Source organism: Thalassophryne amazonica, chromosome 1 (assembly GCF_902500255.1).
Source record: "Thalassophryne amazonica chromosome 1, fThaAma1.1, whole genome shotgun sequence".
Lineage (NCBI taxonomy): Eukaryota > Metazoa > Chordata > Actinopteri > Batrachoidiformes > Batrachoididae > Thalassophryne > Thalassophryne amazonica.
This window is the reverse complement of record NC_047103.1, coordinates 135,503,498-135,516,776: the sequence shown is the minus strand read 5'-3', so window position 1 is coordinate 135,516,776 and position 13,279 is coordinate 135,503,498. Positions and strand designations below refer to the sequence as shown.

General features: G+C 42.1%; 1 protein-coding gene across 1 annotated transcript in view; it reads left to right on the top strand.

The window, feature by feature from the left end:
• LOC117514692 (sodium- and chloride-dependent GABA transporter 2-like) overlaps window positions 1-13,279 on the top strand; it is a 98,860-nt gene that overhangs the window by 53,532 nt on the left and 32,049 nt on the right. Inside the window, exons 6-8 of the mRNA XM_034175258.1 lie at window positions 2,414-2,501; window positions 2,619-2,751; window positions 5,125-5,259. Of these exons, the coding sequence (XP_034031149.1) occupies window positions 2,414-2,501; window positions 2,619-2,751; window positions 5,125-5,259 (356 nt within the window). The remainder of the gene's footprint in view (window positions 1-2,413; window positions 2,502-2,618; window positions 2,752-5,124; window positions 5,260-13,279) is intronic.

The following is a 13,279-nucleotide window of genomic DNA, read 5'->3' as shown; positions in this document are numbered from 1 at the left end:
ATTTACAGGTATCAAGACAATACAGTGGAGAGAAAGTGTTGTCATTATCTGTCAAAGTACCCACGTTTCCTGAAAGCAACATCATGTGAGGACTGATTCCTCTCCTGTCACTCACAATTCCACGCCCCTCTCAATCAAAGCCACACCCTCCCACGCCAGAACGGGGCCAAAAGTTTGAAACTGAAAAAATAAGATCTGAAAGTGAAAAAAAGATGTGAAGGTGAAAAAAGAAATATGAATGAAAATAAATTATTTGATCAAAATAATTACAGAGCTGAATCAAAAATTTATTTAAACTGAAAAATATATATCTTACACTTATTTTTATTTTGATAATACCTCTTAAATGATTATAAAATTCAAGAACAAATATTGAATTTTCAGTTTCTAAATTTATTTTTTCAATCTTTTTTTATTTTCAGATTGCAAAACTTTTGGCCTGGATTTAGCTCCATGAAAACAGTATTATGCTTGCCGTTTCACTGACGCATGTGGTAATCAGTTCATGTCCTTTTGAAACATTCTGCTGGCAATCTGACAATCAGCAGTGAAAACATGACCTCTTTGGTGAAGGTAATGAACCACACTTTAACGAGAAGGACAAGGCAAAGATTAACATTTACAGTACAACAAAACAACTTGCTCATAACTCATCTGTTTGAGTCTGTGTTTTAGTAACTTCCCATTCTGAAATGTGTGTCGACTGGGAAGTGTTTTTTTTTAATAAAGCCTCAAAAACAGACATAGTGTGGACAAAACAGAAAACCAGAAAGTGATAAAATTGTGCCTTTTCAAATTTAATTGTCTTAGGGCCCTGTCCCACTGGCGTTTAGGAGGATTTACGTATGGATTGCGCACAAAATTGGCTCATATTCGCTTAACATCCCCAATATGCATGAAACATGCTTGTATGAGTCGGCCGACACCCGCGCACATCCGCAATTATATGCAGAGGCACGTTTTTCTGTTGCCAGGATTTTTGAGCTGCACAAAATTTTGGCTGCGGATGACATCTGCCTTACATACTCCATACATACTCAGTACATACACAAACATATTCAATCTATGCGCTGTATATTCGCCGTCATCTGCTGATATCCGCAACTGACAGGGATTTGCAGCTTGGCAGCGGACTGGGACAGTGTGTAAAACAGATATTTTGCGTGCCCATAATGTCCACATCACAAACTAAAATAAGTTGTAGCGACTGCATACAGACTGGCCACGAATAAAGCGTTTTTATTACGTCTGCTTTGCTTCTGATTTGCAGCGGATGCAAAGCAGATGCACTGTGTTCACAGCTGGACGCCGCGCTCTGAGCTGGATGCTGCGTATATAAAATAATTATTTTTGTGGTGGATTAATCATTTAATTCTGCAAATTGGCTGTTGAAATCGGCTATAATCACCTCCTGAATCACAGAAGAAGCTGCAACTGGAGCCGTTCGTGCGCGCGTGCATGCACGCACGAATGGCCTAACAAGCTGCAGAAAGCATTTTGAGCCATCTAAAAAGGTAATTATTTGACTTGTTTACATTGTCAGGGCTTGATAAAACAGTTGCGTGTTTTTTCCTTCTTGTGTGCAGCTGTTAAAACATTTATTTTTATGTTTATAACTTGTTATAATCCTTCAGATGAGCTGCGCTCTAATGCGATCTGCTGACGTCACCACTCGCTTTGTTCACTGCTTGTTTACTCCACTTGAGCTGCATGTCGCGTTTGAGATTAGATGACGCCACATAACACGACATTTGTGCGTGAAAGATTTTTTTGAACATTTCAAAATTCTCTGTGTGTAATAGCACGCACCAGCGCCCCTCTGGCATCCTGTCTGCACCTGTTAAAGACCAATTTACTCTCCAGCACGACACATCACGACCTGTGTCGTGAGGAAAAGGCAGTCTTGTGTCAATGCACTTTAACAATCAACTTGTCCAAGTCCAGCAAATGCTCCAGAAGTTGTATTGTTGGTGTGAATAGCGATGCCGACGGCCCGAGTGCGCTTTTTTTTATGACCGCAATGCAGATGCCGTGCACACGCAACATGTGCGCGATGCATTCATAATACACCAGTAATACGGCCATGATAATCGCAGTGCGTCGGATCCGTTTCCTCACTACATGCGTTATACAACTGTGATTGTTCATCATATATTTGCTATACATTATTAATATATCCGTAATTCATACTGGGACATTTGTCGTTTTTGGCCATTTTTGTTGCGGACGACAACGAATGCCCGTAATTTGTGTACTCAATTCATGCGCAATTAATCCTCTCCCCAGTGGGACCGGGCCCTTAGTTTGGATTTAATGTTGGCACATGAGTTAACAAAATGTTGGTCACTATTTAAAAAACTGAAAGCACTGTGTGTGTGTTTTTTTTTTTTTTATGCCTGTTCTCCTGTAGAAGCTTGTTACCTGTTTGATCACCACAACTACACAGCCAATGGGAGCAGCCTGTCTGAAAACGCTACTTCCCCTGTCATGGAGTTTTGGGAGTGAGTGTGAATTTCCACATTTAGTTGGCCGGTTTTACGAATGTTTGTGCAAACGTATTGATCATGCAGGTATAACCCAGTGAGGGTGAACAACATTAACAACTGTGTGTATCCTAGGCGGGAAGTTCTCCGTCTGTCCCTCACTTTAGATGAGCTCGGACCAATCAGCTGGAAACTGGCCCTGTGCCTAGCTGTTGTCTGGATCATCTGTTACTTCTGTGTCTGGAAGGGGGTGAAATCTACCGGAAAGGTGAGCAGAAACTAACCAGTATCATCACACAGCATGAGATAGAAACCTTTTTACTTAATAGGGCAAAGAAAAATATATAGAAGTTCAACTTCTTGTGTTTGAAACTATTATTTTGTTTAGACAGAAACTGATCCTGTACCTGTGTCAGCATACGATTACTTAATATACATACAAGATAGGTAGATAGAGTTCTTTATTATCATTATGACAACACATAACAAAATTCCTTTTGGAAACTACCGGCAGTCAATGTCATAATAAAAAAGTAAATATGTACAAAGGATGTAGTATGTATAGAATGTAAACAAAAGTACAAATACAACAAAACATACCTTCACCAACACCGCCTTTAATTTAAGACCCATCCAGTCCTTATTCCACTTTAGTGGCACACACACTTAATCTTTAATGCATTTTTTTTTTTTTTTTTTTTGTAACCACTTGTGGATTATTATCTTGATCTGAACTAAAGTACATTTTGATAAACAATCATGAGACCCTCAACATTCACCTTTGTCTTTGACAGTGACTGTAATCCTGACTGCACAGTTTTGTTTCTGACTGCTGACCTGTGGTCCTGATCCTGGTGTTTGTTCCTGATACTTCTTGTTTGATTGTCTTCCTAACCTTTGATCCTGATAATTGAACTTGGATCCTGCCTGGAGACCATTGACCACTGAATGTGAATGCTGATCTTTAGACTTACACTAGGCACCTTTGTTAGCAAGGACAGGTTTAATGACCTTGATTTTGTGGCTGATTCCATGGTATTTGTGAAATCAATGGATGCCCTGATTGCAGCACTTGAAAAGCTGAGAGAGGAGTCAGCGTGTCTGGGTTTGTGATTGTCCTGGAAAAAGAATAAGGTCCAGGCTTTCAAGGACCTCTTGGAATCGGCCATCAGAGGGGTATCTCTTCTTGTCCCACACTATGGTTGTGAGACTTGGATGCTAACCAGGGACATAAGGATGTCTTTGGAACTTGGTCTCTTCAGAGGATCCTTAGTTAGTGCCAGAATGACTTTGTATCAAACAAAGGGAAGAAACAGTTGCATCCTGTCATTGACTTAGTGAGGGAATGTCAGTTATGACAATTTGGCCACGATCCAGCATGCAGGTGACTCAGTGATGAAGACCCCAGCAACTGGAGATGCCTGCCTTACTGCCTGCATAGTTGCTTTCCAGGTCCAGAAGTGATTTTGTAGTGTGGTGGATGCAGTGGCACACAGCAGCATGCTCCCTCTGCATGCCATCATCAGCAACCAGAGGAGCCTCTTCAGCCACAGACTGCTCCTTCCCAACTGCAGGACCATCAGACTGAAAAACTCCTTTGTCCCTCAGGCCATCAGACTGTACAACTCCTCACTCGGGGGAGGAGCAATAAAAGGAAGACAAATGTCGGGAATGAGAGGAACAGTAGTAGCCAGTAAACCAGTATTGATCAGTACGTCTGGTATTTATATTGTGTACTATTTGCAAACTGTTTTTCTTTTTTACTTTCACTTTTCACACTCTCTGTGCTTCTTACCCTGTGTGCTGCTATACAGTGCTGCTGGAACCTCAGTTTCCCTGAGGGAGTCTTCACAAGGGATCAGTAAAGTTCTGTCTAATCTAATCTTATCCCAGACCAAAACCACAGCAGGTGTTATTTTATTTATTTATTTTTTTTAGATAAGAAATATCATCAACAGCAAATTGTGACGTGTTGAAACCTTATCTAAATCTTGTAGTGGAGCACGTGGTTAGTGCACTTGTTTCCAAAACACAAGGTTTCCATTTCATGACCACCTGTGCCCATTCTCAATATAATGTGGAGTTCAGTAAGAAATGCTATTGAATGGCAAATGTGTGCCAAAGAAATGTGCAGCTGTTGTTTTTGGCACACATATGATTGTCTTTGGTATTAGGTCTCACTGAAGTTATACTTGTGCACCACTGGAATAATTTTATGTCAAACAAATGGTTACTTAAGGAGACACCATTCAGGAGTATCTCTTGCATTGTGAGGGAACATCAACTATGACATACTGGTCATGCAGCATGCTGCTCTCAGCACGGTCCAGCAAGGAGTGTAGTGACTTAGTGTTGATGACCCCATCAGTTTAAAAAAGAGCAAAGGGGCACCCACATATTTAGTGACTGGGTCAGATAGGCAGCTGTTTTAAGGAGGTGGAAATGGACCAGCTATCTGTTTGTGTGGTTTGGTATGATGTTGATGCAGTGAAACATGGCACCAATACATATCATCAAGTCAACAGGTTTTAAAATCACAGCATTCCATAGTTTTGCCTTTTAGAATTTTCACCTTATTTGAACACATTGTATTGATGTTGATGCCCTCCTCACCTTATTCTTGAATACTGTGTCTCTCTAGGTGGTGTACCTGACTGCTACTTTCCCATATGTTATGCTATTTGTGCTACTCGTGCGTGGCGCTACATTGCCTGGAGCGATGCAGGGTATCACCTACTACCTCAAACCCAACCACACCCGTCTGGCTGACCCACAGGTATAAAACAGATGTTGCAGAGATATTGGCTCTATTTAGGTCATAGAACAGTGACATTCTGTGTTGCAGTTATACGGAATCTCCTGTAGGTAGAGGGGTTCATCCTGTCAGGTACGTTTGCACCTACTGGGTGTATTGTGGGATCTGCTGCAGGTAGGGTTGTTTGTTGTGCATAAAAAAGGGCAGAGGTTTTGGTCTACAAAGCTTAAAGCTGTGCTTGGTGCTTGTAGTGTTTCCTCATGCAGGGAAAAAGTTCAAGGATATCTGTTATCAAAAACATTGTCCGTGCTGAGGTTTTGGCCTACAGAGGTAAAAGTTAATGCCTGACTGGGTTAAGTTCATGCCTGACTGGGTTAAGTTCAAGGATATCTATTTCCTAAAAGACTACAAGTTTTTTGTTTGTATTATTTTTAAGACAACTCAAAACATCCTAACTTTTGTGATGGTTTATGGGGCATGTAGTAGCTACAAAGGAAAACTCTAGTGCCAGGACTGTAAGAAGATACTAAGTGGTACTGCATTTGGATAAAGTAGATTTTGTCTCAATGATGTTTCATTTGTGTATTGTATATTTTCTGTGTTCATGACTTAAAGCAGGAGTATTCAACTCATTCCAGAAAAGGTCATGTTTTCTTTGCAACCACCCACTCCACCAGGTGATTTCACTGATGAACTGATTCCATCTGCTCAAAGTGATGTTAATCAGTGAAATCACCTGGTGGAGTGGGTGGTTGCAAAGAAAACATGCACCCTCTCTGCCCTTTGTGGAACAAGTTGAATATCCTTGACCTAAAGAGCAGCAAAGCATGCTGAAATCTGCCACTGATTCAACATCGAAAATAAAAATTTGAGCAACATAGATGTTCACCAAAGTATTCAACAGAACATTCGATGTATTATGATAAATGCAAAAGTCAACAAGCAACACATCTGCTGCTTTGGGTGAATAAATAAATAAATGCGTTTTCAAAGGAGTTTCTGACAAAATTACAAATATACTCAACAAAAATATAAACGCAACAGTTTTGGTTTTGCTCCCATTTTGTATGAGATGAACTCAAAGATCTAAAACTTTTTCCACATACACAATATCACCATTTCCCTCAAATATTGTTCACAAACCAGTCGAAATCTGTGATAGTGAGCACTTCTCCTTTGCTGAGATAATCCATCCCACCTCACAGGTGTGCCATACCAAGATGCTGATTAGACACCATGATTAGTGCACAGGTGTGCCTTAGACTGCCCACAATAAAAGGCCACTCTGAAAGGTGCAGTTTTGTTTTATTGGGGGGGATACCAGTCAGTATCTGGTGTGACCACCATTTGCCTCATGCAGTGCAACACATCTCCTTCGCATCATCCGTGAAGAGAACACCTCTCCAACGTGCCAAACGCCAGTGAATGTGAGCATTTGCCCACTCAAGTCGGTTACGACGACGAACTGGAGCCAGGTCGAGACCCCGATGAGGACGACGAGCATGCAGATGAGCTTCCCTGAGACGGTTTCTGACAGTTTGTGCAGAAATTCTTTGGTTATGCAAACCGATTGTTTCAGCAGCTGTCCGAGTGGCTGGTCTCAGGCGATCTTGGAGGTGAACATGCTGGATGTGGAGGTCCTGGGCTGGTGTGGTTACATGTGGTCTGCGGTTGTGAGGCTAGTTGGATGTACTGCCAAATTCTCTGAAACGCCTTTGGAGACGGCTTATGGTAGAGACATGAACATTCAATACATGAGCAACAGCTCTGGTTGACATTCCTGCTGTCAGCATGCCAATTGCACGCTCCCTCAAATCTTGCGACATCTGTGGCATTGTGCTGTGTGATAAAACTGCACCTTTCAGAGTGGCCTTTTATTGTGGGCAGTCTAAGGCACACCTGTGCACTAATCATGGTGTCTAATCAGCATCTTGATATGGCACACCTGTGAGGTGGGATGGATTATCTCAGCAAAGGAGAAGTGCTCACTATCACAGATTTCGACTGGTTTGTGAACAATATTTGAGGGAAATGGTGATATTGTGTATGTGGAAAAAGTTTTAGATCTTTGAGTTCATCTCATACAAAATGGGAGCAAAACCAAAAGTGTTGTGTTTATATTTTTGTTGAGTGTAGATCAAAACACATGTAAGGAACCTGTTCACATTTTGAGATGATATCAGTGTCATATTCTGATGTTGCTGAAACATCAGGAGATTAACGTTGGAGGGACGTCAATGTCTTGTTGATTGACTCATAATTTAACAAAAAATCGGGGTTGATACTAGGGTTGAGCCGGATACTCATTTCAGACAAGTATCCAGTACGGATAAAGCATTTTTGACGAGCATGAGCGTGATACGAGTAACACTCATCAATATCTGTGCTCATGCTGAAGGAAAATTTTCATGGGGTAACTGACTGTCTTCACGCTCTGTGATTGGCCAGTCGCACACAGCGCCCGTCCCTCCCTACACAGACACGTCTCTCTGCAGCCTTTCGCACACAGACAGGATCTCTCTGTGCTTGGCTTGATTCTACCTCATGATGCTCTCTCAGTACTCCTTAAGTTTTCTTCAGCTCGCCTCTTTTTTGGGTTGTATGATATTTAAAGTTACTTGATGAACTTGTTTCGTATAAGACAGAGCTGAAAACAGCTCATGTTGCGTTGGTCACTGCCTCCACTCTGGTCGGGTTTTTATTTATTTATTTTTTTAACCATTTGTTTGCTCTTTGTTTTGTTGGTAATACAAAGTCAGTTGGAAAACTTTGCTCTTACTGAAGGCGGTGCTTTTGAGAAGAATACAGTGAACAAGGCTGACATATTATTTCCCTGTGTGCCATCACTGGATGTTTGCATGAATCACGAAGTTCACATAGATCATTAAAAAATAGTCTTACAGACCACTTACTCACATACACACATATAGCTGAACACACAAAGTAGCCTATATTAATATTTTTATTGAATATGGTACATGCAGTATCTGACAATTTCCCGCTGCAGTTCATAAAAATAAATTGGTCAGTCAAACAACCTCTCTCTCCCTCGCACACAGTCACTCAGTCACACATACATGCACACACAGAGACACACACACACACACATACACGCACACACCTTAATCAATATTGTTTAACTTTATGTGGGGGAAAAAATGCCAAGAATTTTAGGTAGTAAAAATAAATAAATAATTGAAAAAAAAATCACAGTTTGATCATAAACTTAAAAAAGAAAGTTGTGTTGAGTATGAAAACTCTTGTCCAAAAGATGTCAGCTAAGGGTACCATTCCCTTAGCTAAATTCGGAATAGATACCCATGAAGCATGGGTGATATTCAGTTCAATTACAGACCCCCCTGTGGCCAGTACTATTTGTTCACACTGTATGCTTGCTGCTGGCTGGGTGTGACATACGGTAATGTTCCATGATGCTTTGGCCGGTTTATATTCTTGCTGCTTTTGCATACACTGTATGTGGTGTTTTGACTGGGTCATCCCTACCTGCCAATTGCTTATGTATTGTGCTACTAAGCCTTTAGCTATACAAAATGGGTGTATCATCCCTTTCTCTATTTTAATCATAGGTGGGAGGGTTCCTTCTGTACTTAGAGACACTGGACAAAATTTACTGTCGGCAGCATATTTTTCATCACCTACTGCCATTTTCATAACACATTGTGGATAGCACTCTGCTTGGTCTGAGTTATGTTGGGGACTCCTATAACAGTTGTTGATATCAGGTAGGGGTTTAGCCTGAGGTATCACATTTTTCCGGTGACAGGCTATGCAAGGCTTTTCACTGATCTGTCTAGCGGAAAATTTTAACCATTGGTAAAATAAATTGGTCTTCAACCCTTGTGTGCGGGCTAGGTCTGTACTGGGATCCCATCTCCCTAAGTGATTGCTTGTTTCTAGGCTTCTAATTGTCCTCTTTTTCCTTGGTTTGATTTTTACCCATTTTGTGGCTTCATGTACTGTAACAGTTACGTCTTGCTTGGTTTCCCTGCATCCTTTTTTATCACAAATTACCTGTGTTGATTGTTCCCTCCTCTTCACATTTGATGCTAATGGCTTCGCATAATATGTGATCCCCTAGCTTTCCCTGTAGTCCTATGTTCTTATAGGCTTTTGATTTAATGTATGCCAAATTATATGTTTTTCCTGTGTTTAGAATGCCTTGTTTAGTTGCTATTGCGGCCATAGCCACGGCACAGTCCGTTGGCATCGGCCGACCTGTGAGAGCTTCAAATGGTGTCAGATGGGTTAGTCGGTTAGTTTGTGAGTGCATTGACAATAGAGCAAGCGGCAACGCATCCAGCCAGGTTAGTTTGCCATTGCTCTCTGCTATGATCTTTGCTAGTTTGCTCTTTAAAATGCCATTAGCCCGTTCCACCGCCCCATTTGATTGGGGGTGATAAACACACCCAAATTTCTGTTTGATACCCAATTGTTTGAATGTTTCTTGTGTAACCTTGGCTACAAAAGCCCTACCGTTGTCAGATGAGATAGTATCTGGAATGCGAAATCTTGGAAAAACGTCTCGGCACAAGAACTTGGCTACCGTTTTATGGTCTTGATTTGGAGAGGCTACTGCCTCAATCCATCGGCTGAACCTGCATATCACTACCAAAACATATCTCATTCGTTTAACTCGGTTTTCAGCTCCCATGTCTATGAAATCCATCATAAGATGTCTAAATGGTCCATCAGGGACCGGAATGTGGGCTAAAGGGGCTGTGAATGATTTCCGGACATTGTACTGCGCACATACCTCACACTCATTCAACAAACGGTCCACCGTAGCCGCCATATATGGTGACCACCAGACAGCTTTTAGTTTGTTCATAATGTGGACTCGCGAACAATGATCGGGTCCGTGGGCCCAAATGATTGCATGTCGTAATAAATTGGTGGGTAACACAAAATGTTCATGACTGCTGCGCCACAGTTTGTCCGCTGGCCCCTGACTACGTGGCTCAATAGCGCCTCGTTTAGCCCACATTCGTTTTTCTTCTCCACTGGCCCTACTTTGAGCCACTATCAGTGCCTCAAGTGAAACCAGTGGGGCACAATCTTGGATGGTTAACAGGGGAAACGTGTTTTCCCCTTGTGCTCCTTTGCGAGCTGCGTCATCTGCTAGGTTGTTACCTTGAGCTATGATGTTATTATTCTTTTGATGACCTGCACATTTAATGATGGCTACCTCAGACGGTAATTGGAGAGCTTGTAACAGTTGGGAAATCGCTTCTCCATGAGTGACAGGGGTGCCATCTGCTCTCAGGAATCCCCTCTGTTTCCAAATGTTTGCATGTACATGACATACGCCATAAGCGTAGGCTGAATCTGTGTAGATGTTAACACGTTGATCTTTAGCTATCTGGCAAGCCATAGTTAAGGCTTTGATTTCTGCCAGTTGGGCTGAACAAGGCTGATCAATTCCTTGGGACTCCAGTAATTCAAAGGTCTCGCCATTGGTGTTTAGTTTAACAATCCCCATACCTGCATGCAATCCCGCGGCATCCCGAAAGCATGAGCCATCCACGAACAAGGTTAGATCTGCATCTATGGCGTGATTATACAAATGTTCTCTGGCTCTCAAGAATTTCTCTGTCTCTACCACACAGTTATGTGGAGTGCCATCTAACGGTGTGGTCAATTTGGTGGCGGGGTTCACCGTGTGACAGCGTTGTATTGTTATTTCTGGAGCGGACAACACAACTTCATATCCAGTGTGTCTAGCTTGTGTTAGGACAAAACGTTGAGTGGTTAGCAGGGCATGTAATTGATGCGATGTGTACAACGTTACTGCATGTCCCATGATTATGGATGCTTTTTGAAATGCAAAGGTAGCTGCTGCTAGACCCTGATAGCATGGTGGCAATCCTGTTTCAATGTTGTCAAGCTTTGTACTATAATAGGCCAATGGTTGTTTTCCTTCGTTTGTTTCCTGCATTAGCACAGCACAAGCATAACCAGCTTTTTCAGTAACATACAAATGGAAAGGTTTCCTATAATCTGGGTTGTCTAATGCTGGAGCAGTTTGCATCTCTGTTTTTAGGGCCTCAAAAGCTCCCATTGCCTCATCTATCCAGATGAGGAGCGCTGCATTGTTTGTTTGCCCCGCAGCTCTGATCATGGCACGCAAAGGTGCAATTTTTATAGCATAATCACAAATCCACGGCCGACTGTATCCTGCCATCCCAAGGAATGAAAGCATTTGTCCCACTGTTTGGAGTTTGGGAGCCTTGATTATAGCCTCCACTTGGCTTGGGGCTATACATCGCGTGGTCCCACACAACTGTCTTCACAAGTATTCTACTTGTGGTTTGCAGAACTGCAATTTGTCCTTGCTTACTTTATGACCTCCATCTGACAATGCATGCAATACAATTAATGAATCTTTTTCACACTGTTCTTGAGTCTCTGATGCAATAAGGAGGTCATCCATATATTGCACCAATGTACTGGGTATGTCAAGGTGTTGTAAATCTTCAGCCAGGACTTTGTTAAAGATGGCTGGGGACAGGTTCAGTCCCTGAGGTCGCCGTGTATACGTTAGCTGTTGTCCCAGAAATGTGAACGCAAACAAATGTTGTGAATCTGGGTGCACAGGCACACTGAAATAGGCTGAACACAGATCGATTACTGTGTACCATTTTGCTCCAGCAGGGATGCTTGATAGTATAGTATGCGGATCAGGTACTACAGGTGCATCCATTTCTGTTATTGCATTGATAGGACGCAGATCATGTACCAGCCGATACTCTTTGGTATTGTTTTTAGGGGTAGGATACATAGGAGTATTGCATGGGCTTGTAGTTTTTATTAAAACTCCAGCTGCCATTATTCCCTTAATTACCGGTTTTATGCCTTCAATAGCCTGAGGTTTTAATGGATACTGCCTTTGGTGAGGCAGTTTTGCTCCCGGTTTTACTTTTATTTTTACTGGTAAGGCTTGTACTAGTCCTACATCTGTTTTGCTTTTGGACCACACCACCGGTGGTATTTGCTCTAACAATTTCTCTTGTTGGGCCGATAACACCATCTGTCCCTCTGGTCTAGGATTGAGCTCCACTTTTTGGGCTATAGCTTCATCATTTACTTTTAAGTTAATTCGTATAAACTGCTGGTCTTTCGACAGATGTACTTGTGGATTTTCCATGTTTTGCCATTCTTCAACTTCTGAGGCTGTCTTTACCATTGGACCTAGGTCATGGGATTCGTACTTTTCTGAGACTAAAAGGGTCACATGAGGCGTGGCATTCGGCACTTGATACCATTGTTGTTCAGCTGAAGTTAGCTTAACAGAAGCTGCGGCCCCTTGGGGGCCTAAATAAATTTCTGTGGTGGTTATGTGAAACAGCCGCTGATTCATCAATGCATCCCAGCAGCATGCATAGTCAGTTTGTTCTTGTTTGGTATCGAACATCAGGGTGACATGTAAAGGTAAACTAGGTGTATATACTGCTGCAGAGTGTTGTTCTGCCCAGGGCTTCCATTTTTCCCATTCCAGTTGAAGATTTGAATTTTCTGGTTGTAACTTCAGCCAGTATACCATGGGTTGCACAGTTCGGACCTTGTCTTCCATGTCCATAAGCACCATAATGTTGGTGAGTGCTTCGTCAGGAAAGTGTATTTGCAGTCCTTGATGGGTACACACTATCTGGGTTTGTAGTTTGCATAAAATGTCTCTTCCCAGCAAATTCACAGGTGTATTTTGTGAGTATAACAGGGGTGTTTCAATTGTTTTTCCTGCAATCGTTACAGGAAGTGGGCGTGTAAAAGGTATTATTTAAGTTTTCCCAGAGAAGCCGATGGTCTTAATTACAGACCCAGAGAGGGGGGGAGGTGAGCGCCCATTTTCCCTATGCAAGAGTATGTTGCCCCTGTATCCACCATAAAAGGGAAATCTCTGTTTTGTATATTAATGGTGACGGTTGGCTCTTCCTTAGGTATCATAGAAATAGCCAATGCCACCGTTTCCCCCTCTGGCTTCTCTAGGCCCCCCTATTGCCAATAGGCAGAGGGTCCAACCCAA